This window comes from Epinephelus fuscoguttatus, linkage group LG2 (genome assembly GCF_011397635.1).
Source record: "Epinephelus fuscoguttatus linkage group LG2, E.fuscoguttatus.final_Chr_v1".
NCBI classification, from domain to species: domain Eukaryota; kingdom Metazoa; phylum Chordata; class Actinopteri; order Perciformes; family Serranidae; genus Epinephelus; species Epinephelus fuscoguttatus.
Window position 1 is genome coordinate 11,182,489 of NC_064753.1, and position 27,319 is coordinate 11,209,807.

At 41.0% G+C, this 27,319-nt stretch overlaps 1 protein-coding gene across 1 annotated transcript in view; it reads right to left on the reverse strand.

Annotated features, from left to right (window-relative positions):
- Window positions 1–3,894: 3,894 nt before the first annotated feature.
- adamts18 (ADAM metallopeptidase with thrombospondin type 1 motif, 18) overlaps window positions 3,895–27,319 on the reverse strand; it is an 80,343-nt gene continuing 56,918 nt past the window's right edge. Inside the window, exons 18-24 of the mRNA XM_049592795.1 lie at window positions 26,845–26,971; window positions 16,067–16,271; window positions 12,712–12,906; window positions 10,612–10,682; window positions 10,281–10,446; window positions 6,660–6,855; window positions 3,895–5,387 (exon numbers count right to left, since the gene is read on the reverse strand). Of these exons, the coding sequence (XP_049448752.1) occupies window positions 5,272–5,387; window positions 6,660–6,855; window positions 10,281–10,446; window positions 10,612–10,682; window positions 12,712–12,906; window positions 16,067–16,271; window positions 26,845–26,971 (1,076 nt within the window). The 3' untranslated portion in view covers window positions 3,895–5,271. The remainder of the gene's footprint in view (window positions 5,388–6,659; window positions 6,856–10,280; window positions 10,447–10,611; window positions 10,683–12,711; window positions 12,907–16,066; window positions 16,272–26,844; window positions 26,972–27,319) is intronic.

Genomic DNA, 27,319 nt, shown 5'->3' on the forward strand with positions numbered 1-27,319 from the left:
CATAACACATCAAAACAGGGTTGTGGTGGAACTCTGCTGGTGTTAACCGTACCAGTATTAGTCTGTGCACATCAGATAATTAGTGAAATTCATCGTAAAGTAAGAAGAAGAATCAGAATAAGAAGAACCCAAGTATATCACTATGCAATTTTGTTAACTCTCATATTGACATAGTTTTCACCTAGCGTATAAGCTAGTACCTGAATGGCTTCTGTTTTGGTGTGCCACTCCAGGATTTTCAGTGCCCCCATCTGGCCACCCCTATGGAAAATGTCTGGACCACTGTTAGCCATACAGAGCTGAGAGAGACTGTACATTCCAGTACCCATACTATTGTACTATATAGTATGCCAGAAAAAGATTTAGTATGTCCCATTACATAGTATGTCAAATGCAGCATGCCAGAAATACTAGGATGTTCTACTACATCCAGTCAGATTTTGCAGTATGCAAGCCAGCATGCTTTTCTGGCTATTCTGGCCCAGAATAGTTGTTTAATTGAATAAAATAATCATTAATAACAACAAAAGTGTATAAGTATTTAAGAACAATGACAAAAAAATACATAGCCTATGTAATTTTACTATCATGAATATCATATGTTAGAATCTACAGTGTATGCAGTTATAACTTACTGCAAAATAATAACATCAGAGCTCTCCAAGTGGACCTACAGTCTCTGGCAAGCTCGGTGAGTAGCGTTATGTTTTATCGCTATGGTAACACATATGAAAGTGAGAGAGTCAAAGTTCGAGGCGTAACATTATGAGGAAGTGGTATGTCCCGACTGTGTGCATACTGCATGCAATAGAACACACCCTAAGATAGCTTGCTAGCAACAGCATTCTATGTCACTCTGCCTTTGTTTCCCCAAAATCCTGTGGTCACTGCCCTGCTGGCTGGAATATATTCCCAATGAAGTGGTATCTGTGACAGTTCCAAATTGTGCACGAGACATTTTACAGTGGACTGCTTCAGCAATTGACCTATGGCTAAGCCACGCCCTCCTCCACACACTTGGACAAACTATCAACATTCAGTGACTGGCGCTATGGCAGGTGTCACAGTACACGGCATTTCACAGGAGGCAATTGATGATTTTTGGAGACATAACAATCAGATGTCATTGAGAAGTAACCAAAAGGACCTAAACTACGCATTGGAGGGATATATTCATCATGTTGAGAAGGTCGATGAAAAGCTTAAATTAAAAGCCAAAATTTACAGGTCAGTGTACGCTTGTGAGCTGCATCTCGATAGACAACAAGATAGAGGATCAGCATTGTTCCACTGAAGTTAAGGTTTTTGGCTCAGAATATGAGAAAAGGATAACGGCCTTTTAACCATCTTTACCAAGAGTGTCTCTCCGTTAGGTTGGTGCTACAGTATTTACACTGAATCAACCAACCTTTGTTATCACTGCAATTACAGATAAATTAATGAAGCTAAGCTCCAGAAGTTAATGTTAGCTTAACTGGAGCCCTTTGGACAACAGCTAACAATGATGTACGATCACCAAAGTACAAAAAACTAGAACAAAATAGGCTAATGAGCTCCCAGCAAACAAGGTGACATGATGAACAACGCAGCTAGGAGCTAACGTTTGGCTAACTTTAGCTAACGTTAGCTAGAGATGTTAAAGATAATTTTATATTTCTTTCCAGCAAAGTGACAATATGTTGCCTCAAACACGATGTTGACTTTCCTTTAAACAGATGTAGACATCATTGTTAATCTTATTCACATTGAATTGATGTTGTGGTCGAATGTTACCGCACAACTTTATCCAAAGGAGACACTTTTCTTGGTTGAGATGTGGTTTAGGAAAGGGTAAAAAAATACACCTCGTCACCCAGCCTCTCAGGATACCTTGTGTCGGAGTTGCATGTACCCCATGCACACTGTTTGACCATTTTTAAACTTCAAATCTGAGAAAAAGCTCATAAAACTGAACAAAACTGACTTTCTGTAATGCATTTCAATGGACGTCCAGGCAGAGAATGTCCGAGTGTATGGGAATGGCTATACGCACTGTGATTGGCTCATCACGTTTGAGGGCGGGACTTAGCCATAGGTCAATAATCTGAGGGGCCTCACTGTCATGACACATCCACTTCTCAACAATCAGATCAAATCAAATTCCACCCAACGATATATCCCACCTGTCTATCCTGTTTCAGAATGCTGTTTCATGTGGACTTCAAGCTAATTGTTTCGGTTTTAAAGTCCACAACTTTAATGTAGTGACAGGGAATCACTACAACTTTAATGAGCAGTGGGAGGGAATCAGACCCTGTCACTGCTCTGTTTTCAGTGAAAAAGCTCTGATAAAGTAACTCTACATCACCTACCTTGCACTAAACTATAGACAGACAAAGTTAGCGACTAGTGGAGTTGAGTTTAATAGAGGATAAAGAGCATGATTTATTTCTTGGTGTTGGTGAGGAGCAAATGAGCTTAAAGGAGAATACTGGACTTACGTTAGTGATGTAGACACAGACACCACTCCAAATGCATGCTAGTGTTGCTCTATGTCTGCATGCATAAATAAAGCCACTGTTTGTTCACACATTGGCCACTTCAACTTCATAAGGTGGTAATTTCTCAATGCTGTGTTCATGTAGGCCAAAAAGTCAATTAATGCAGCTTTTTAAAAAGATAATATGGTTTAACACTGCAGAGACACATCCAGCTTCCACTATATTCATCATCTAGACACTAACTTTCTGCCATTTGGTGCAGAGCAGGGAGTATACAGTGAGTATATCACTGAGTTTATTTTGCTGCCTGCTGAAAACGCTGATCAGAGCACTACGAATGAATCAAAACAGTAAAGTTAAAGTGCTCTGTAGAGCTGAGAGGAACTGAGTCAGGTAAAAATCTGTGGCTTGGGCTCTAGGAGCCACAAGAGATGCTGGGTTCTTCATGATGGGATCATTTTGTTTCAGAAAATCAAAAAAGTAAATTAAACTATACGCTAATAAAATAAGACTCACAAATGTGTTTTGTCTGTTTTTGCTGTTTTATTTTGGATCAAGAAACCAGCTTGCCAAAGCATTTACAAATCATTTAAAGATTCACAAATATTTTCTGTATATTACAGACCAAATAATTGGTTTCCAAATATGTTTTTGAATTTCTACATAGCCTAGCATATTTGTATGGATTTTTAAAATGAGATACAGTTTCAGAGTAGTTTTAAAGAAATTTAGCATATTATTTTACAAGTCACTGTACTAATTGTGTGTACTGGTTACTTATTGGGTGTCATCAAGAGCTGGTTTGTTTAACTAAATAGGCGTATCAATGCTGAGACTGATTGTTGGCTAATAAAGGTGCAAAATAATTCCTGGCTCCAGTTGTCAGATGATGTAAAAGAATACTTTGTGTATAACAAAAAGTTTATTTCACTTCAGCCAGGACACGTGTCTGGGAGCACAAACACATTTTTAATCATGCAATGTCACACAAAACACATTCATGTTTTTCTATTTGTGTAAGCTTTGTGTTACTTATTTACTGTTACTTGTAAGTTCTTTGAAACAAATATAGCCCAAAATATTTCTTTTTTTATTATTATTTGGTATGTTTCAGGGAATTTGAGCCAACATCTCAACTCAACCAAACGACGTTTCTTTTTTTCCAGCATTTAAATCAATATAATCCTGTATAAATAAAGGCTGAATATAAATAATGGTTCAATAAATTTGCAGAGCCCAGGAAGCATTGTCTTGTGGTGTGTTACAGGAACAAAAAAAACATCTAGATGTCAAAGACACAACTGGAAAATTTTGATTGACATGTTTTTTTGATACTTCTGGGTCAAATATAACAGTTTTAGCGTTTTAATAAATACATTTTATCATAGGGTTAAGTCCTATTTCACGTTGAAAGGAACTTAGACAGTGAAAGAATGTTTGTTTATTTTTTTAATAGAAATTTTTAAGATGTCTAGACGCCTTATGAGTAGCAAGCCACTGGCTCAGTGCTTACTGAGAGACTGACATGATAGAGAATAAGGATGCTTATGGATGTGTGGAACATGATGAGTAATCTAAAGTTATCTCTTGATTGATTATTGTGAACAAAGTGCAATGCTAATTTTTCTGTCCTGTTGGTCAGGTACTACGTTGTTGCTCAGGTGGTGGCTGATTAACACCAAACTGAATGTGACTGTGTCATCACTCATCTGAAGTCCTCCAGCCAAGACTCTCACATCAGAGCTGCATTTTGACCAGACTCCTGCAGAGAACACACCTACACTGTTCTCTCTTAACAAAGCAAAACCTCATACTATCTAGACTGCACCCACGCTCACCCTGCAATCATCCTCTTCTCTCCCTCTTCACCCTACCTCTCCTCTCCTCCAGGACTGCAGACAGTGCAGCGCATGATTCCCCTCGTTGTGGCTGTATTGATAGAGAGTATGCAGGAAAGAAAAGAAAAGACAGGTAGATGATCAAGTTGTATTACCATAACCATACAGGAGAGCGACCACTTACAATGTGACTGGATAAAATGTTTTACGTACACAGACAGGCATGTTTTTATAGCGCTAACATGAATGGAATGCGCAGGACGAACTGTGTTCCAGCTTGTTCCAAATGATTCAGCAGCAGTAAACATAACAAGCAGAGAGTGTGTGAAGGAGAAGTGCAGAAGGCATCCCACTATCGATTACAAATGCCTCATATAAATCTCATAATGTGGATCCAAGGGTGACTGGCACAATGCTATGGTACATCCAAACATAGAAATAACATGTCACAGATCCACTGTACACCTGACAAAATGTACAATCATATATTACGAACCATAATAACTTAAATAAAGGCGTATGAAACCAGACGTCTTTAAAAATACATGTAAGCAAGCTAAAACACTATTGTCCTTTCCTGTTCTCTTGATGGCTTGTAGCTTTAGAGGTTTCAAAAGGAAAATGCTCAACGAAATGACGACATATATATTACATCAACAAGTCTTCAGATGCTCTGTAATTTGCATTGTCTTTCCAGTTCCGATGTGATCGATGACATGACTTGACCGCTTTGGCAGATGAGCATCAGCAGCCACACTGCCTTCTCTAACAAAAAGAGTCCATGTTTTTTTCTCTTTTACTTCTTTTCAAGATTCATTAGTCAAGTACTCCAGGAAGAAAACACACAAGTGTTGAGCACAGTTCTGTGTGTTGTGTGTAATGGCCCCCAAATGGCCTCTGTGGTGTTGTATCCCTCAGAGGCCCCAAGCCACAGACTCAGAGGTATCACAGCTCTATTGCCTCTTGCTGGAGCAGGACTTGCAGCACTGCTGTCCATAGAACTTGTGGTTACAAACACCGTGCTGGGGGACCAAATGACACCAGCTGAAATGGTCCATGCAGTGTTCATCTGCAGAGAAAAGAAAAAATAAGGCACATTTTTAGTAGCAGTTCAAACCAAAGCTGCGGCTCATGAATACATAGCCCAGAACCAGATGAATCTGTGAGCTCATATTTTATTTGCTTTGGCAGATGCGTCTGGTCTTCCTTCTGTTCAGACAAATTTAAGCCAACCAGACCCAGGTCCGGCCAATCACAATTGTTTATGTGAAATGGGACAGGTTTCATACGATGTCACACTTTATGCAAAACATGTCATGATGCAGAGCAGCGCCACTGAGGCATTTTAACAAACAACGGAGATGGCTCAGCTGATGTGGAACTTTCTGTTAGGATACTATTTTCGGATTATGATGGCAAAAACACTCATTCACAGACATGTTGATGCTACACCATTACAGAGCAGCTCTGCATTTACATTTGTCCGTCGCTCTGCGCTACGTCACATTTCATTGGTCTGTTTAGTTGTAGGTCTGTCCAATTGCATCCAGAAGCATTTTGATCTACGGCCATTGATAATGCCCCCTTGGAGATTGAAAATGAACCAAGAGGTTCCAGACTAAGTCACAATTGTGAATTCATCTGGCAGTGCCAGTCTGATGATTATATTCACTTTTATATTCAATTAATTTTTTTTGGAAATTGATTGTTCTGCCAAGAAACACTGAGGATATAAAGAAAGATAGCCATCAGATTTCCCAGAAACCAAGGTGGATCTTTAAATTGGTTGTTTTTGTCTGACAAATACCAGGTATTTTCTCACAGAATAAAGTGTCACCAAACCAAAAATGTGACTTGATGATGACGTTAGATTGAAATTAAAAGTTGTCAAAGTTATTGCAAATCATCCTGAGGGGAACATAACTATCTGTACCAAATTTCAAGACATTTCATCCAATAGTGGTGGAGATATTTCACTAAAAACCATAAACGGTGACGCTAAAGGAAACATCAGTAGGATGAACGTCTGCACAAACTCTCATGGCAAACCATCCTATATAAGTCAAGAGCCAAAGTGGTGGACTGAATTACATTGCCATCCCTGGAGCCACACTTGGCTAAAAATAACATAACATATATGCAAACATATACCGTACAGATGGACCATTTACTGTTAAATTCACTTTGGCTACTTGTCACTAGACTATGGGAAGAATTCATCAAGATGTGCAGAAAAAAACACCCCAAAACAGGGAGTGCAAACTTTAAACAGTGCTGTAATTTTATGCTTCTAAGGGAATGAAACTGGATGAATTTGTCTTTCCTTCTGAGACGACTTTACCTTTCAGTGTTGGTGCAGCAGCTGTGACCCGGCCGGGGCGTTGTGCTGGAGCCAGGGGAGCAGCAGGGCAGAAGTGTGTGTTGCATGCCCTAGAAGTGACAGGCCTCTGGTGGGGCAGGCAGCCAGCTGCGGGGCGACCTTGCCGGAGACACTGGATGGACCGAGTCTGGACTCCTCCGCCACAGGACACAGAGCACTGAAACAGAGGCAGGAGAGGAAAAGCAGAGACAGAAACAAACAGAGGAGCAGAATGAGAAGGAGAGAAATGAGGAAAAGGCACACAGATATAAATAGGAGAAGGAGATCAAACACTGAAGTGCACGGAGGAAAAGAAAATCATCATAAAAGGAGCAGAAGAGGGATGGAGGAAAAGTCTACGCAGAGACAAAGAACAGATGAAGAAAACAAACATCCCATCCAGCATGTACTTGCCCTCCAGCGAGCTGTCAGGAGATATCTGCTCTGGTGGAAACGTACAGGGATCACAAACTTGAGATCAAGCAGAATAAGACACTGTGCTATAAGAGGTTGCCCTTAAGACTTTTTGCATAATAGATGATATAACACGTAGCCTACACAACCTGCCCCAGTAGACTCAGTAACAGAGTGGAGCTTTTGGATTGAATCTGAGGTGCATTCCACACACAAACTATGCTACGTCTGTGAATTACCACCACCTACACTATACTGTCTGTCTCTGAGGATTTTGGTGAAACTTAGATATTAGAACACAATAACTACTTTTTATTTTATTTCATTTATTCATTTTATTTGATAGAGACGATGCAATTTAACATAGTTCCAATACAGAGTATGGGACTGATATGGTTTATAGCTATTGCTAATTCATTGTCATCTTGTATTGATTTGCTGTTTTGGCCCAGAATTTGTGTTGCCTTCCTCATCGTGCCACAGCCTCCCAGAGAAAAGGGCCTAGGGCCTCATTACAGAAACATCCTAAACCTGAAATCCTACCTTATCACAATTTAGGGTGACATTTAGGGTTTTTGGTACAAAAAATGTTTCCTCTATTGAGACCTGGTTGAGACTCTCCTGACCAGAATCAGTATGCTGTCACTCTCTGTGGAGCCTGGAGCTTGACGAGTCAACTTCAGTACTGTACAGAGGGTTCAGAGAAAAGCGAGCAAAGCCAAAGGGCTATATGCCCAGTTCTGAAAATATGAATTTGTGACTTGTGTAAGCTGTTTTGTTGAGATGCATCTTAAAATGCAATGAGTACTTGAGGTGGTCCTTTTTTGTGAGGGTAAAAAGCAGTGTATTGAAGTGGTAAAGCACTGGTGTGGACAATATAGTTAGGATTTCTTAAGTTCGGATAAGATAGGGGTACGAGACAGGATATGACACAAAAAAGATAGGGTTTTTCCTATCTCTGAAACCTCTGGACAAGCAGTTAGGATATTTTTCCGAAATTAAATGTACTTTTTTCCTCTTGGTAAACAAAAATCAAAGTGAGAGATGGTGAAGATGAAAATAAATATTAATCTCACAAAACCTTTTCAGTAGATTTGTTAGTTTAGAAGCAACTGATTAAACATGGGATAATTTTGCTCATAGCTACTTTTAAGGAACGCTGATGCTATAGACAGCAGAGCATGATACCCACTTCTCACCACTTCCCGACGTTATTTTGAACCATTTAATTCCACAGTCACATTGCAATCATGCATCTTTTATGATTGAGTCTTCAGTTGACCATTCTCGAAGCCCTGCCCCCCCTTAGTTACTGTTACTATGCCTGTCAATCTTCCTCTTCTTTCATGTAATCACTTACACAATACGCCCTTGATTTCAGAAAGAAGAGGACAAAAGTAGGCTTCTTATTTCAGACCAGAAACTGACAGAATTTCCATTTGAAATGACAACAGTCGCTGGCAGATTTTATCAGCTGTAGCTAATATGCTAATAATAGTTTCATTCATTGGTTAAAAATGCCATCCCTGGCTGGTTTTTAATGTTTCCTGCTCGCTCAGTTTAGAACAAAATTTTTGTGAAATGGAGTCCTAAATATGTAGCAATGTAATGCTATAAGAGTGAGGCTAAAGCTACACCTTCAAAATCCACCAAAGAGATGAACATTACTGTGAACTGATAGCATCTGGGATGGGCTAAAACACTACATAGCGGATGTGCCCATTGTGATCTAAGCTTGTTTTTTAACATAACCTGCAACCTCACAGACTAATGTAATTAGCTGTCAATACATCCCCATATAACGATGTGTATGATATCCAACAAATTAGCACCTCACGAATGGTGTAGACATGTTCGTACTTAACTTAAAGTTATGTACTTAATGTAAAGTTGTGTAAATTAGGTATAGAGAAGTGAAGTTATCTAGGTTTAGGAAAAAAACATAGTGATGATGTACCTTAAAATATCTCAAAATCCATTTGGTTTGACACGATCCTGAACACCAGTCTCCTAAAAGAAAGTATTTCAGACTTCCAGTCTTTATACTACTTCCTTGCTCATGTGATCGCAGCTTTCCAGATTACGTGATTGATTAAAGAATTACTGGTTCATTATTACATGTGTAATATACAAACTGTGGTGCATTACTTTTCGTAGGTATATGTACAAACAGTGCATGAGAACAGCCTGTAGCTGTTGATATGCTGCTTGACTTTCGAAATAACCCTCCATTCATTCTTGGAACCCATCGGCTGTATTTGGCGTTGGCGATACAGCCTCTGGGGGCAGGCCCCCGATTTTTTGGCATTCCGGTTTGATTTGGGCGGAGGCGGTGAATTTTCATTTCCGACTTCCGTTTATATATAAGTAAATATGCTGAACCATTGCGATGGACTCAGAGTTTGCAGTGACGCCAATTACGTTCCGCCTCGTTAGTTCACCGCATGGACCGTTTAACCTGGCAACAACTGCAGCTGGCTCAAATGTGATTGGTCAATATCATGCGGACTACAAACAGCCTACAACCGGAAACCAGGGCTCTTCCGCTCTTCTTCCGGAGGTAAGATCTCTGATGTTTGCCTACAGTCTATATATAGAGACTACCCTCCATTCCATCTCACACAAACTCTGCCCTCTACTGGACTCTACGGGTAATACTATCCTCCAATTACGAGTTTTGAGATTCCAAGATTTGCATCATGTAGTTACAATATCTTACCTTGGTTACTACTGTAGGTAGCAAGGTAGTCAGATGGACAGGCTAATGACGCAGCTTATGTTGTTTTGCTTGTGTTTTTGTGCTTGTGTTGTAGTTATGGAAAGAAAGACCACAGTAAATGCAGAGAATGTCTCTCACTACAGTCCCATGGAAATCACTTCTACATGTGGAGAAATACAAAGCTTTCAAATGTTGACTGCCGTTAGCCATCCTCCCAAACAGAGATAAATATCCAGTTTACTGATGTGAGATCTAAGTGTCGTCATGGCTATGATGACAAATTATAGTTTGAGCATTCAGCCACGCGTTACATGTCCTGGGATGCAATTTAATATCCGTGTAGTACACTTCACAGTTGTGTGGTGTGTGGGAGAAAAGCTCCGAATTGGAAGACTGTCAGCTGGAACGCACACGTAGCACTAAAAGTCTCTCATGTATACAGTTTAGGATCAAAGCCTGAACAAATGTACCTGTTGCCAGGGAGAGGAGTACCAGCCTAAGACCACAGCACTGGAGCTGGTTCTGCCAGGGATAACTCGAGGGAGCTCTGGGCATGGACCTCGGTTGCAGCCCTGCTGGAGATCCACCAAAGGCTTAGCCATATTCCTGCACCTCCGTACGGGGAACTCCACATACCTGTGTGGGAGAGGACAGATTGTCAGCTCAAAATTACTTTTCCGACAGAGCTTCCAATATTGAAAACATTCTGACTCTGAGGATAGCACACAGATGACACAGTGGGGTATTAAGCATGTGTGCAGATCTATTAAAGTGTCTTGGTGTGCAGTTGAAGGCACATACCCTCCCTGTGAGTCTCTCTCCCCACAGTGAAGCTCTCTCTTCTGGATGCCTGAGCCACAAGACCTGGAGCACTGAAACAGAGTGCAGGCAGGAGGGACAATTTTACAAAATGAACTCTGTGAATGTGTGTGTGTAATGCAGCAGGTTCCCATAGCAGCAGACACCACAAGGTCACTTTTCGTTGTAGCAATAGAGCCAAAATACTAAGTGCTCTACTGAGTATTTTTCAGCCATTACATTTGATGAGCAGACAGTGCATATGTACGCGTGTGAGTGTTCGATGTGTCTGGCTCTTTTTCAAAATCCAAACCACCATTCTGGGAGCTAAGTATCTTCACTGTGTTTTATCTTGCTTATCTATCTTGTCTTGTGCTGCAAACCTAACCTTTTGCTGACCTTGATCATTCCATATTCAGCAACATGAACTATTCAGCGCATAACTTGGTGTACCCCCTCTCATTCAAACTACTGCACTTAACATAAAAGAGAATAAAGAAGAACTTATATCACGGAGGCAGGTGTGAAATCACAAATCTTTGACACACACACTAAAAGAATATGCTATCTCAACTGATGGCTACTGGCAAACATAAATATATATGAAATACTTGTATGGAGCCACAGCAACATAGATTAAACTTCCTAGATTTAAAAATAATTCTTCAAATAATGTATTCAAAACCCCCAAGTTGTTTGGAGGTCATTGATTAGTTTTGGAGACAGCCAGCGTATGTTGGAAAGTGTAAAAAAAAAAAATCCTTGTTGGAGTATTTGTTGGCAAAAAAGTGATAAGATTGCTGAGCAAATACATTTTTTGTTATTTCTGGTATATTTGCTCATTATTTCTACTAGGAAAAGACATGAAACTTCTGAAGTTACAATAAGTAATTTCTTTTCTATCATGGTGGCAGCAGTACTCAAGGTATGGTCGTCCAACTGTGTTTTTGTTCAACCAGATGTTCAAAACTTAAGATGTTAACTTGGCAGTATATTTAAAAATGGAAAAGAAGAACATCTTCATCATAATCAGTTAAACTGACAGCTTTTTTTTTTTTAGCTTTAGCTGCTTTACTCCATGTGACAATATTCTAACATACATTACTTGCAAAGAGGTTGAACATGTTGACACAGAAAGCTTAAATATATATATATATATATATTTTTTTTTTGTGGAAAGCATATTGTAATTTCTTTTTACATGGTGTCTATTTGCAGTTAGGTGACAATAGTCACACTGCGGCTACTAAGCTACTTACACCCATCTCTACGACAAATCATTATGGATTCTACTGCATGCTGTGACTGGCTAGTACTCATCAAGTTGATGCGTCAAGAGTCAGATGTGATCAGAATTAGAGCAGAGGTCATGGTTAGGGCTAGGACTAGCCACTCTTGGATATTATCTGAGATTAAAGTGGTATATTTACAAGAAAAACCTCACAAATGTATCACAAGAAAGTAAGCTGACACTGCATTAAGAGTGACACAGTTCACTAAGGGAGTGAAGTGTGGTGGATGAATGGGTATTTTTTTTCTATCAATTTTTAGTTATTCATTTTCCCTTTACTTCCAGTCCAGTTCATCCAGTTCCTACAATTACCAGTTAGCCTTTCAACACGCTCAGTGAAGGGATTTGACATTGAGCAGTGCTGAGTTTTTTCCAGCCCCATGAAGCACGAGTCTTGATGTTGCATGGCATTCTGGTCTACTGAGGCTGCTGGCTGTAAAACTGCTCTCTCTGTTGTATAATGGAGCTCTCCGTATATGATTGATAAATATTTTTGAAAAATGAGAGCGCTAGTGAGAGGCATTTGTTTTCTTAACTCTGAAGTACTGACATCAAAGTGTGATGTTTACTCCTGATAAGGCTGCAAATCATAGCTGTGCTGGAAGTGTTTCAGTCAGTGTGAGGTGACATTTGGAGCGAGACAAACACAGCACCAAGCAACAAAATGGATCCACAGAGCAAGGTGCATCATCAAAAGCTGTTTGTGATTCTCAGTGCTTTAGGGCGGATTTTTCCTCGAAATTATTAAACTGAAAATGAAGACATTTCACTTTTAGCATTACTGCTATTCAAGCTTCATGTGTCTTTTTTACCTCTCCCCAAGGAGTGGGGATCCACTGCAGCCTTTCATTCTTAGGGCAGCGCCGCAGGACGCAGGTCTCTTGGGCTTTGGGTCTGTGGTGCTGTCTGCACATGCTGTCGGGCACCACCACCGCTTTGGCCCCAGGATCAGTGCTGCGGCAGAACACACTCCGCTTCCTCAGTCCACGCCCGCAGGTCTTGGAGCACTGTGAGTGGACAGGAAGGAAGTAAAAAAAGTCACAAAAGTCAATAATTTATCCTCAGGAGATTAGTGGTTCAATAGGTAAAGCTTTAATGACACACTTAGTAAATCATACATGCATGCACATACACTGTAACTTAGTCTTTATTTTCTTATGATTACTTTAACCTTCAGCTGTCATCACATTAACAGAGGTTAAATTCTTGGCTCGGACACTGTACATGCATTTGTAATTCATCACATGGTATACAAGCAAACAGAAGGTCACCGGTTTGATGACAGCCCATTATGGCCTTACATTAAATACAATAAACCAATAACTCCCAGATGAATGTGACCCCAACCCATCAAAGTAGCCAGTGCTGCTGTAAACTCCGACTGAAAAGCAGAGGTGGACGACGGATTCAAACTGCTCCGCTGGGACTGACAACCACAGCAGTCATGGCAGTTTATATAACAACACTGCATTAATTTATTAGACAAAGGACACATACACATCTGTGCACATCCATTTACATATACAGCCATGCACAAACACACATCCCAGTTGTCCTTTTGTCACTGAAAGGTCCGATTGATCTTTTCAGGGAGAGTGGCCTTGCCTCTGCGTGACCGCCGACTGAACTCAGACTGGTGTGACAAAATAGTCCAGAGTGTCCAAGAGAATGATGGCTGAATGACAGCTGAGTGTCCCGACTGTGCAGGTCACACCAGCTAATCAACAGATCTGCTGCCAGGCTATTAATATTGTATAAAGGTGAAATGAGCAAATAAAAGTGCTGTCTGGTGTGTGATGCACTGTGGTTACAGAGGAACCAGCTCACACATTGCAGTCATACTTGGTTATTAGCCATAGGATTGAATGGCCTAATCAAATGTTGGCTCTGCAAAAAAACATATGAATACAATCCTGCAAATCAACATCTTACAAGAACGGTTGATTGCAAACCAGACAATGACTTATGATCACTTTTGTGTGGCTGTTGTGATTCATGGCTTTGTTTGGTTACTATGTGCAAGAGGAGGTCATTCTCGTCCAACTGTTCAAAGTAAATTCCCCCAGTCCTGAGGATGGACAAGAGCACAAGAGAAAACATTTCTTTGAGATGACAATGGAAATACAAGAAAGACAAATGGTTTTTCAACAGCTAGCAGTTAACAAAATGCAGCTGCCAAAGGAAATAAGTTAAATAGTCCTTTGTATCTAAACAAGTGGGCCACCATTACATTCTGTAGGTTGTCTTCAGTGTTCTCCACATGTCCAACAGAGGGCAGCAGAGCGTTTGTTTTAGCATGAGTGAAACGTCTGACAGCTTACATAGGAAACTGTGTATGTGTGTGTGTGTGTGTGTGTGTGTGTGTGTGGATCTCCTCTCAGGCACGTGTTCCTGTCATGCAGATGTCTAAACATGTAAGTGTGTTTTAAGCTGAAGCTGGCATTGCTCTACGTGAATTTTAGCCAACAAATTACCTCTGACAGCGGGCACACGTAACCTGTAAGCCCTGACAGCAAAACAATGATTTTACAGCAGACAAAGAAGAAACAGAAGGAGAGTTTCATCAGCAGCATTGAAACACGTTTTCCTTTTAAACTCACTGTCAGCACTTCTCTTTTCTTTCCTTGAACAGCAAGTATGACAGCAACTACAGACCTTTTTAACATGTCACAAAAGCACAAGTGTAAATAATAAAAAAATTATGGCTGAATTCTATTTAGCTGCTTCAGTTTCAAGTTCAAGGTCCTGGTGTTGTGCCTAGAGGCTCACTGTCATGCTGCCATGGACCAGGGACGCTTGGATAGAACAAAGCCATTGTTAATGTCATACAGTCCCAGTTTGACAATAGAAATGTCTGCTGTGGAAAAAAGGGCTGTAACGACTACATACATGGCATGTATTTAATTTGTATAAAATGTAGCATAAAATAAAGATTTGTAGCATCAAAGTTGATTTTGTCACGATGTTTGCAAGGTCAGCTTCATTGTGTCAAGTAAGAAACAAACTCAAGTTATAGCAGAACTAACAGTCTTCAGAACTACCAGCAACAAATGTAAATAGCCCCTTTTACACTGCCAGATTTTCCGCGAATGTTGGGCCATTTTGCCGGCAAGCTGTGAGCGTTTAGACACACAGAGCCCAATTGGCGAGTTGATCCGAGGTGCCCAATTTTCCACCTCGTAGGGTAGTCATATTGGCGGAACCCTTTTAGTTTAAACGGACCGAGGCGGCCTTCCACAACAGGAGGGGCTGTTGATGACTTGTGGGAGGAGCTGTTGATGACGCCGCACGTGTGAGCCACTGGCAGTGGATAAACAGGAAACAGCTGATAGCAGGAATTAGAGAGCAGCAAGTAGCAAACCTGATAGACACTGTAAAGATGAGGGAGACAGGGAATTGCGCACCCTTCTTGCCCTCACAAACGAAGAGGCCATTAACCATCAGATGATGGGAACGGTGAAAAATGGGCCGATTTACAAGAGAATCGCAGAAGGACTGACCAGCCACGTCTACCCTCGGAGCACGTCACTGTTTACATCACACGCTGAGCTACACATTTTGTTACTTGCTCATGCCCCCCATTGCCCCGAAAAAGCGCATTCTGTGTAAACAAAAGTAGGTAGGCAGCATTTTGCTGCACTCCCCGATTTTGTTGTTATACTGCCAATGCTGAAAGAAGACTGATTGGGCTTTCTGCAAATTTGCACAGTTCCTATTTAAAAAGGGCTATAATGACATCAAAATAAATGTTGGACTCTTATGTCAGTGAAAATCAGGTTAAGAGAGAGGAGGAGCGCACACCAGGGTTGGAGAGGTGCTGACCATTGACACACACTCTAAGGCTCGATGCAAAAATGTTTTCTTTTATTCAAGTACCAACGTTTCAATTGATACCCCCAATACCCTGATGAAGACGGTCTAGTCGAAACGTTGGTTTGAACAGTTCATCCCATGGGTTGTCAAGACATTTCACTAATAATCACAAGTGTCAGCCTCTTGAGGGAAAAGTCAGTATCATCAAAGTCAACAGCATTACTCTTCTAATGACCATGGCGTTATCAAATTTTGTGCTGATCCATCTAGAAGATATGGATATATTTCACCTGATAAGTTTTAGGCATGTTGCTTTTGTGGTGGAAAACATTTCAAACGCTGCCACAAACCCACCTGTGACCAGGATCCCGTGCTCCACTCGGGCGGGCAGGCCTGGGTGTGGCACGGCTGGACCTGGGCCGGAGAGATGACGGGGCAGAGGGAGTGCACCACCACCTCTTCCCTCTGGTAAGTCACCTTCCTCAGGCAGCGCAGGGTCCTTGTCTGCTGACCTCCTCCACACGAGCGACTGCAGGGACCCCAGTCTCCTGTTGCCCAGCTGTGGTGGGACACCAAGAGGAAGTATGTGTAAGTAGTGATTTGGTATATATTAAATGATGCATACATTAGCTTATATATACACACATTATAAGGAGCTGCCATGGAGAAAATTCAGCCTCTGTCATCAGGATACCAACCACATTACTGAGCTCCTAATCAGGACGGCCAACCACAGCTTCAAACTCTAATCTGCTGAACTTATTTTGGGCCAAAACACACATGCAGAAAAACACAATTTCACCCTAAATTACCAGTGAGTACTAACACACCAAAAACTTTTGAAAACCACTTATTATTAAGCGGTTACACTAGCTGTTTTTTCTTGCTTTTCTTTAAAGTTATGATTCATAAAAATCTAAACCTGCTGCTTTTTAAAATACTCCAAATATTTTTACACACTGATCTTTGTCATTTCACAAATTGTTAGTTAAGATCAAAGAAAATACACAGGCTGAAATATATATCCACATCCATCCACCTCTGTCCGCACTATTCAGATCTGAAACTAAACATGTCGACCATATTGTATATACAACTCTCCATAACAGCTTTTCCAGGTCTCCAAGGCCAACCGCAACATACAGCATACAAAAAGGCTACGGACAGATGGGGACTACAATCCCTCATGCCTCTCTTTTGTCCTTTCCTGTTTTTTCATTCCTCTTTTCAGTTCTCTTTTCACCTGTCCTCTCTCCTGCCATCATTTTATTCCCAATCTCTCCCGAGAGAGAGAGAGAGAGAGAGAGAGAGAGAGAGAGAGAGAGAGAGAGAGAGAAGAAGAAGAAGAAGAGAAGGTGCCCGGTGTATTATAGGGGGGTCCTCCGGCAGACTAGGCCTAAGTCAGCCTAACTAGGGGCTGGTACAAGGCAAGCCTGAGCCAGCCCTAACTATAAGCTTTATCAAAGAGGAAAGTCTTAAGTCTAGTCTTAAATGTGAAGACGGTGTCTGCCTCCCGGACCGTAACAGGAAGATGATTCCACAGGAGAGGAGCCTGATAGCTAAAGGCTCTGGCTCCTGATCTACTTTTGGAGACTTTAGGGACCACGAGTAACCCTGCGTTCTCAGAGCGCAGTGTTCTGGTGGGATAATAAGGCACTATGAGCTCTCTAAGATATGACGGAGCTTGACCGTTTAGAGCTTTATAAGTTAACAGTAGGATTTTAAATTCAATTCTGGATTTTACAGGGAGCCAGTGCAGAGAAGCTAAAACAGGAGAAATATGATCTCGTTTCTTAGTTCCTGTTAGTACACGTGCTGCTGCATTCTGAATTAGCTGGAGAGTTTTTAAGGACGTACTAGAGCTACCTGATAATAGAGAGTTACAGTAATCCAGCCTTGAGGTAACAAAAGCGTGGACCAATTTTTCTGCATCTTTTCGGGTCAGGATAGGCCTAATTTTCGCAATATTACGCAGATGAAAAAATGCAGTCCATGAGGTTTGTTTTAAATGAGAATTAAAAGACAAATCTTGATCAAATATTACTCCGAGGTTTCTTACGGTAGTGCTAGAGGCCAGAGCAATGCCATCAAGAGAAACTATGTCATCAGATAAAGAGTCTCTGAGTTGTTTGGGGCCAAGAACAATAACTTCAGTTTTGTCTGAATTTAACATCAGGAAATTGGTGCTCATCCAAGTTTTTATGTCCTTAAGGCAGTTATGAAGTTTAGTTAATTGATTACTTTCTTCTGGCTTCATCGATAAATACAACTGAGTATCATCCGCATAACAATGGAAATTCATAGAGTGATTTCTAATGATGTTACCTAAAGGAAGCATATATAGAGTAAATAGGATTGGTCCGAGCACAGAACCTTTAGGAACTCCAAAACAAACTTTGGTACGTAATGACGATTCATTATGAACGTGAACAAACTGAAAACGATCAGATAAATAAGATTTAAACCAGCTCAGTGCAGAACCTTTTAGGCCAATTAAGTGATCCAGTCTCTGCAGTAGAATTTGATGGTCAATTGTGTCAAACGCCGCACTAAGATCTAATAAAACAAGTACAGAGACAAGTCCTTTGTCCAAGCAATCAGAAGGTCATTTGTAATTTTAACTAGTGCTGTCTCAGTGCTATGATGCACTCTAAATCCTGACTGAAATTCCTCAAATAAATTATTATCATGGAGAAAATCACACAGCTGGTCTGCAACTACTTTCTCAAGGATCTTTGAAAGAAAGGGAAGATTAGATATTGGTCTATAGTTGGCTAACACCTCTGGATCCAGGGTGGGCTTTTTTAGTAGAGGTTTAATTACAACTACCTTAAAAGACTGTGGTACATAGCCTGTTAATAAGGATATATTGATCATATCTAATATATGAGTGTTAACTAAAGGAAAGACCTCCTTAAGTAGCTTAGTTGGGATGGGGTCTAAGAGACATGTTGATGATTTGGATGAAGAAATCACTACAGTCAATTCTTGAAGAGAAATTGGGGAGAAGCAATCTAAATATATATTAGGTTTTACAGCTGTGTTTGAGGTTAGATAGGTACTATCTGAGGACAGGAGATCATGAATTTTGCCTCTAATAGTTAGAATTTTGTCATTAAAAAAGCTCATAAAATCATTACTGCTAAGGGCTAAGGGAATACAAGGCTCAATAGAGCTCTGACTCTCAGTCAGCCTGGCTACAGTGCTGAAAAGAAACCTGGGGTTGTTCTTATTGTCTTCTATTAATGCTGAGTAATAGTTTGCTCTGGCATTGCGGAGGCCCCTCTTATACGTTTTGAGACTGTCTGTCCAGATTAAACGAGATTCTTCCAGTTTGGTTAATCGCCAATTCCTTTCAAACCTTCGCGATATTTGTTTTAACTTACGGGTTTGAGAGTTATACCAAGGAGCGAATTTTCTTTGCTTTTTTAACTTCTTTTTAAGAGGAGCTACAGAGTCAAGTGTTGTTCGCAGCGAGCCTACGGCGCTATCGACAAAATGATCAAAGTCGGTACGGGAAACCTCTGTTACTGAGGGACTTGGTATTGAATTTAATGACGGAGTAATCTTTTCCTAAAATTTTGCGACAGCACTATCTGATAAACATCTAGTATAGTAACTGTTGCTGAGTGGCGTGTGATCGAGTAAAAAGAAATCAAAAGTAATCAGATAATGATCCGATAGCGAGGGATTCTGTGGAAAGACTTTTAGGTTATCAATTTCAAATCCATACTTCAGAACTAGATCGAGGGTACGGTTAAAACAATGAGTGGGTTCATGTACACCCTGACTGAAGCCAATGGAGTCTAATAATGAGATAAACGCGGTAGCCAGGGAGTCATTATCAACGTCGACATGAATGTTAAAATCGCCTACAATAATAACTTTATCTGATTTAAGAACTAAACTGTCCAATGCTTTTTGCCTCTCCTGTCCTCTCTCTCCTTTGGTGTCTTTGAAATCCTGCTTCGCCACTGATGAAAGCCTACTGCTGCTTCTAAAATAGCTTCTGTCTTGGCATTGGGGCTGAAGGGGGAGATTACAGCAAATGAGTGGTCTGACAACCACAGGCTTAGAAGAGGGAGATGGAGAGATGGGCAGATGGCTCAGTCCAGTTCTGAAACGACATGCTACCGCAAAGACCATTCCTCCACGCCGCCGACCTGCTTCAGGGAAAGAAAAATGCTTTCATTCTCTTTCAAACGCCACAGACAAATGAAGCAGCAGGACTAAACTGCAATTTGGAAATGGGAAAGATGTGAACCATTGGGACCCGAAAGCATCGGTTTGGGATTTTTGGGGACTGTTTGCTTTTTTTCTCCTCTGTTTTGCCTGGCTTATAAATAACAATATATCATTGGGGAAAAGTGGCCTAAGTGCCACTCCGCTTCGCTGCAAACCACCACTGACCTAGCTGTAATTTGTATCTCTGAAATGTTTCAATAACTGACATTTTTTGAGGTAAAAGAGTGCAATACTGCAGGGGAGGTTTTGAGAAGCTCACCCATGCATTTGTAGCACTTGTATGGCTGGACACCAGTCACCACCTAATATTGAGTTTGACTTAACTTTTTATGCTTAATCATATACAAAATTACCTTCTCTGCCAAACTGGCTGCTATATCCATGTCAACCAGGATTCTTAAGAAAGTATAATTTTTTTTAAAAAACCCAGGTTTATGCATTTTTACATTTGTGTGGTTTGGTGTACTTGGACTTTTCCCATCTGTACTTATTTTGCTTGCACAAACATCTTTTCCATCTCCCTCCTTCTATTTTTTTTATTTTTCAGCATTTCACTCCAATATGGTCACCCAGTGGTCCCATCAGACTCTGACATTTGCATTCCTTTCTTTTAGTGCTCTACAGCATTAGTATTTGGTAATGTTGCTGTAGAGCTCATTGAAAGTTTCTGTGGATATTAAGAGTAGTCCAACAGGCGTTTTTTACAGAAGACATTTTGAAATGTCACAGTGGAGAAAAGCACGTGTAAAGAATAAAAATAAGGATGGCGGAATTTATTTTAGCTGTTTCAGTTTCAGGGTCCTAGTATTGTAGATGACTTGCACACCATCAGGACTTACTGGGACAATTGAATACTATTTTTAACACAAAATAACAAAAGCTATTTCTTTGAGCTCAAAACAGATGTTTGGTAGATTATCACAACCAATTTTTATGATTTTATTTTCACGTTATTTCTTTGTTTTGTTTTTTTTTTCAAGATATTTTTTCAGGCATTTTTAAGCCTTTAATTGATAGGACAGATAAGTGTGAAGGGGGTAGAGAGAGAGGGAGTGACATGCAACAAAGGGCCACAGGCTGGAGTCGAACCCGGGTCCACTAAGCCACCGACGCCCCTTTTCATGTTATTTCTTAACTAGAATTTGACATGGGTGCAGACAAAATGAAAAACGTGGCACTCAATTTGGTTTGAAATTAATTTCCATCAAGCAGCAACCCCAATGGCTGAAAAATGAAGCCAATGCGGAAATGCCAAAAACAACAGTTCCTCGAATGGATTTTGGTGTCTAAAGCTAATTGCCTCCTTCATGACAACTGCACGGGGGATGAGGCTTAAAGTTATTTTTAATAAAGATGTGGCCTCTTTGAGTGACAGGTGCTACCACGGCATCAACGCTGGTTAGGTAACATAGCCATATTGAAACCCCAGGTTCAGAGTAAAGGCATAGCCGTCTCCATTTCAGTGTGTTTTCTGTTCTAAACAGTTAATTGTAATGTTTCAGTCTACTAAAAAAGTCTTATTCAGTTCTTGTACTACAAGATCCTCTAACTGTACGTTCAAACCAGAAGCTTCCAAAGAGGCAAAGTCTGTCGCAGACGCCCAAGAAGCATGACTGTCAAAAATATTTGTGGCAGCTTTGGTTGCTCTAGTCGCTCATCACGTGAATCACTGAACATTCGATCATGCTCGTCAATTTAAAGGAGCTGCAAAGCGGACTCCTGGCTTCAGAGCAGCGTAGTTGCTGCTTGCTGTTGTCCAGTCAACAAGCTCATAGTTGGCCCACAGAAAGTTATGTTTGGTCAGTGAAAACAGAAAACGTATGTCATCCCATTCAAACCAAGCACAGAAGACTTGCATGCTACGTGTCAACACTAGCCTGCAATTCTCTCCTCCGTTACTAACATTACACACTTTAAAACTCACTAGACCAACCAACTACCTCCGCGACGCAGTCCCAAGCCTCATTCTTTTTATTTTGGTCTATGTAACCAAACAGTGACACATTATAAAGGACTGAGTGGGAGTGAATGCAAGTAATAAACTTCTCGATATCCATTGTCAGAACAAGTGTGCTGTAAGTTACATGGCTTGTTCTCTGGGACCTGCTTCATTGAAGCACGTCAGCATTCCGACTGGTTGACGCCGAACCGCGTCAGAGCTCATTACCATAAAGTTAAACGAGTTTTAACTTCCCTCCGGACCCGCTCAGGTCGCCCAAGACGCGTGGCTGACGACCAGGTCACCCAAGTCACCCAAGTCACCCAAGTCGCCGGGCTCTCATTGAAAATGAATGACTTCCGCCGCTTTGGAAGCTCTGGTCACTTTTGGTGTGAAAGTACAGTAAGGTGTTGGATATTCAGTTTTTCCAATAAGGATTAAAACCTGTTTTCCGCTAGTAAAACAAAAATAAAAATAAAAATTTTCAAATATGGTCAATTCTGACTCCAAAAATACAAGATGGCGACAGACAAAATGCCAAAGTTGAGACTTCAAAACAGGAGTCTACCAACCTTTTGGTGACGTCACAGGGGCTACATACAGTTTTTTATACAACCTAGATTTCCATGCATCTTCTCTCTGACCTTGTTTACCAGCACCAAAATGTTTTTCTTCCTCCAGTTTGGTCTTCATTATGTTTCTATTTCGGCCAGTTTCCTCTTAATTAATAAATCAAGTCTATATTTTTATACCTTATAGATATTTTTGACTGTGGTTAATTTCACATTAGTTGTTAATGAAGACATTAATTTCAACTTAAAAAATCACTTATGTTTATAAAATGATTTCACATATTAGTTCAGTGTAATGTAAAGTAAACATAAAGTTGATAAATACAGGCCCTAGTCAGTATCTACATATGTTGTCTCTATTTTTGTACTCATCTCGTCTGGCACAGGTACAACATGTCTTACTTTGATCTGTCTACATATGCCGCTCTGTGATGCACAGAGAAATCCCCAACCTTTGATAAGTGACTCTACAGATGGCTTCTGCCAAGAGAAAGGGCAAAAAAACTTCAAACACGGAGGTAGAACTACAGAGGAAGAGAAAATGGAAAGGTAAGGAGGTGGGGATGGGGCTCTGCTGTGGAGAAAATGGAAAAAAAAAAAAAAAAAAAAAAAGACTGACATATGAGCATATCTCTTCCTAACTGCACACTGGGCTGGTAGATTGAAGTGACTTCTTAAAATTCTCCTTGCATCCTTTTTTCATATTCAGAAACTGCTGCTACACCACGGCTGAAAATCCCAGTTTTCCCTGACAGCAATATGGGGAGTGAAGGTTTAGAGCAGGTCTAAAGCAAAAAGGGGGTGGATGGGAGAGAAGGGGAGAGGGTGATGAGGGTGGGTGGGTGGGGGGGGGGGGTTGACTGGCTCTGCATGGCTAGACTGGCCGGGCCCTGTGGGAATTCTGCCGTCTCTGCACAATAAAACATGGATAGGCCTGTCAGCACCCGAGATCCACGCTGCAGAGATAAGCAGGCACTTTTACATTCCCCCTCCTGTCAGACACACACCCGCACACAGAGCGCACATGCATCTCACCTCATTGTCAATTTTTCTTTTCTCTGCTGGGCTCTTGAATGCATGCCCATACATCCTGGAGGTCTTAATGCAGTCATTAAAGCTTTCATGCTGCTCACTCAACTCAACTTTCTTCCTGTGCAGCACCCATAAATTGGCCCATACACACAACCAGCTGAGAAATGGTGTCAGCTACTGTATAATAAGATCCATGGGTGTCAAACACTGCTTTATACTCCTGAATGGACAAACCACACGGATGTTATTTATCTGGGCTATACCATTTTCTTCACTCAAACAAAGGGGGGAGGTCGGGACACGCAACAAGGCTGTTTAATACCTTTCGCCGAGATAAGAGAAATGGTATGCCCGAGATTAGGCGCAGGAAATGCCCTCTCGGGTGGTGGGAAACTTAGTGAGAAACAGAGGCTGTATGTTGGAGGTGTAACCGATAGCTGTCTGGCTTGTTCAACCCCTGACACAGGAGAAAGTTCAGTCTGGACTTGTTGTGGCATGGCTAATGGTGGACAAAATGACAACCGCATTAACATCACACAGAAGCAGCTTGTATTTTTATTTTTACCTCACGCTTTGGATCCAAAATACGTTATTTCAGCGTCACACATTGGAAAATGTGTCTGCATATGAACTGTAACTGTGCATGCCGCCCTGTGAGTGTGTGTGTGAGTGACTGTGTGTGTGTGTGTGTGTGTGTGTACTCTCTCTGAACCCAAGACACGGTTCCCTGCCTGTTCTTTGGAGCAGCGCTGTAAATCAAGCTAGCTCCAGTTCCCTCAGCCAAAGGCCTACATAGGAGCGAGGCCATTTATTCAGTGCTGTTTCAACTTGTTACTCCACTGCACTTTAGCCTGGTTTCCTCCTTTGCTTTCTGCACTGGTCCCCGAATGCTCAGTCTCTTTTAAAAATGCATGCCATTAAGCACGATGTCTAGACAACGCAGATAAAACATGGGCATGATTTTGCTACTGAGTCAGGACGCTCTGAGAATTTTTGAGAGGGACGATGTGCACTGAAAGCAACAATCAGTCTGAGTTGGCTTTGATGTCTCCCTCCCTCTTTTTAGCCTTGTCTTTCTTCATTTGCCTCTCTCTTTCTTATTCTCAAGTGTTCGCTAAAGGGAAAGGTCCAATCCAGACTTGGAAACATCATCCTGTATTTACTTCATGACAAAAACAGTCAGCCAATTGGTTGAACCTTGTGTCAAGGGGTTATACTGGAATGAGATGTCTCTGACAGGGCCTGGGCCAGAATTTTAGAAATACCGAATTCTTAGAGAAGAAAAAACTATTCTGTAAAAACTATTCTGTAAAATGTTCACCATGCTCATATCCCAGGTGGGCATTTTAACAGGCTAACATTGGGTAATTAGCACTGAACACAACGTGCAGCTGATGGGAATGTCTGGAGACACATACATTAAACAAAAATTCAATGTGTGACTTTAAGATCTAAGACTTTTTTATGTGTCAAATTTTGATCTTCTAAAACTCCATGTAAGTGAGCACAGATCACCTATCCACTTGACAGGTGTGGCATAAGATGCTGACAAACAACATCATAGTACACAGGTGGAATGGTCACAACAAAAGGCCACTCTAAAATGTGCAGCTTTATGAATGTTCATTTCTCAACCATAAGATGTCTCCAATGTTGTTTCCCTGAATTTGGCAGTACATCCAACCATCCTCTGGTTTTAACTAATTTGAGAAATATATCTACATCTTCTCTTTGAGAAAATTCTTAGATCATTAACTTAAAACCTGTGGAAAATGGGGGCAACAAACAAGTGTGTGTTTAAATGTGTGTTCAGTATATTTCATATTTTATTTATTAATTTAACTGATCAATTTTATTTTCTCTGACGTTAATCTTCCTACATTATTGTATCAAAGTTGTTTCAAAGCCTTCTCTACACTACTAACTATGCCTAGTTATCGCCGCCTCACAGTTGTATGCCTCTATGAACCATCTCTTTCCAGACTCATTTGTTGCCATAAGAGTTTACAATCCTTCAAATACAGATGTTACAGCAAAGAAGCTGCAAATTCTAAAATGTGGATGCTTCACACACATCTTCAACCCGGGAGCTCGGAAGATCTATAGAATCAGCACAGTTTCAAGGTGGATACCAAGGATTAGTGTCACTAATTCAGAAGTGTCTTTGCAGAATATTACAATGTCACATCGAAGTTGAATGTAACAACATAGTTATAAAATGTCATCACTCTGAAGTTTTATCATAATTAGCCTTTGAAGTCTCGAGTTATGGCCAAAAACATGTTTTGAGCTGTCAAAAGTGACCTTGATCTATGACCACCAAATTCTAATCAGATTGTCCTTGAGTTCGTGTGAATGTTTGTGCCAAATTTGAAGAAATTCCCTCAAGATATTCTTGAAATATCACGCTGTGTATGTGATGTGAGAACATGATGGATTAATGGACAGACAACCCGAAAACATAGTGCCTCTGGCCGCAGCTGTCGCCTGTGTGGAGGCAGAAAAATGTCAGAATCAGCCTTAAAAATCCAACATTCTGTGATCACATCCAGCATGTCTGTAATTGCAGAATGTGAACTCTGTCTCATGTCATAGAATCCCAGAAATAAAACATGACCCTGGTGACCTCAGTGGTTCTGCTACAGGCCTGTTTTCTGACCTCAGCTGAAGCCACAGCTGGGAGCACAGGGTTCAGTTTACTTTGAACAAGTGTACTTAAAATAATGCATTCTTAAATAGGATGTTCTTGACTGTGATAATTTCTTGTATTATTCAAAATATATTTTGTTCGTTCTAGGTTTCGGTTCCCCGACTGGTTATCACTTGCCAGGTTCAGACAGTTCAGATTAAGCTCAATGGTCCACTTGTCCAAGACATGAGGATAAAAAACAGACATTATATGATTCTGTCATGTCAGAGTGATTAAAATCCACTCAATATGCAGGTTGACATACAGCTGGAGAAAACACTGCAATGGATAAGTAAAGACTGATGCAAAAAGACAGCAGATAGGGAGGGCTTTCATGTGTTTTTTCAAATAGGAAAATGAGAAAATCAAAAATTAGAGAGCGGGCAAAGAAGGGAGGAGGACGGAGAGAGGAGAAGAACACAGGCTGAGCAGAGTGGTGGCCGACCACAGCAAATGGACCACAGGCAATCTCTAGACTGCTCAACCACAGTGTGCGTGTGTGTGTGTCTGTGTGAGTATGTGTGTGCCTGTAATAAAAACAGCGCCTAAGGTTCCTGAAAATTTGGCAACATAAAGACACATACCACATATCCCACAGCCAACTGTACATGAAGAAATGCCTTGACCCCCCAAACACACACACAGCAGCACTTACTATGCAGGGCAGGGCTGTGTGTTGCAGAGATGGGAGCCCAGTGTTGGTTTGGTGTGAGGATTACACATGGTGGAGTTGACCTGAACCTTCTGGTCCTGCAGACAGATTGCCTTGGTCGAGATACGACCTGATAGAAAAAGAGCGAGAGAGTTGATGTAGTTCTTGGATACAGTTTGACAACTTCAGCATTCATGCCTACAACATGGAAATATGAACAGTTCAGTTTTGTAACTGTCATGGATCAAAATCTCTCTTAAGTCAAGCCTGTCTGTGAGCGGCTGCAGCCTCTGAATGTGGAACTACAAGGACTATAGTAAGAACACACACACACACACACACACACACACACACACACAGCCGTCCACTGACAAGTGAGCAGGGGATTGCTGTGAGTCTTTTGAGACCAACAGAGTCTGAACTTCTCAGTTGACAAAGGTGCTTTTCATTAGCCTTAACACACTTCCTGGACCACATT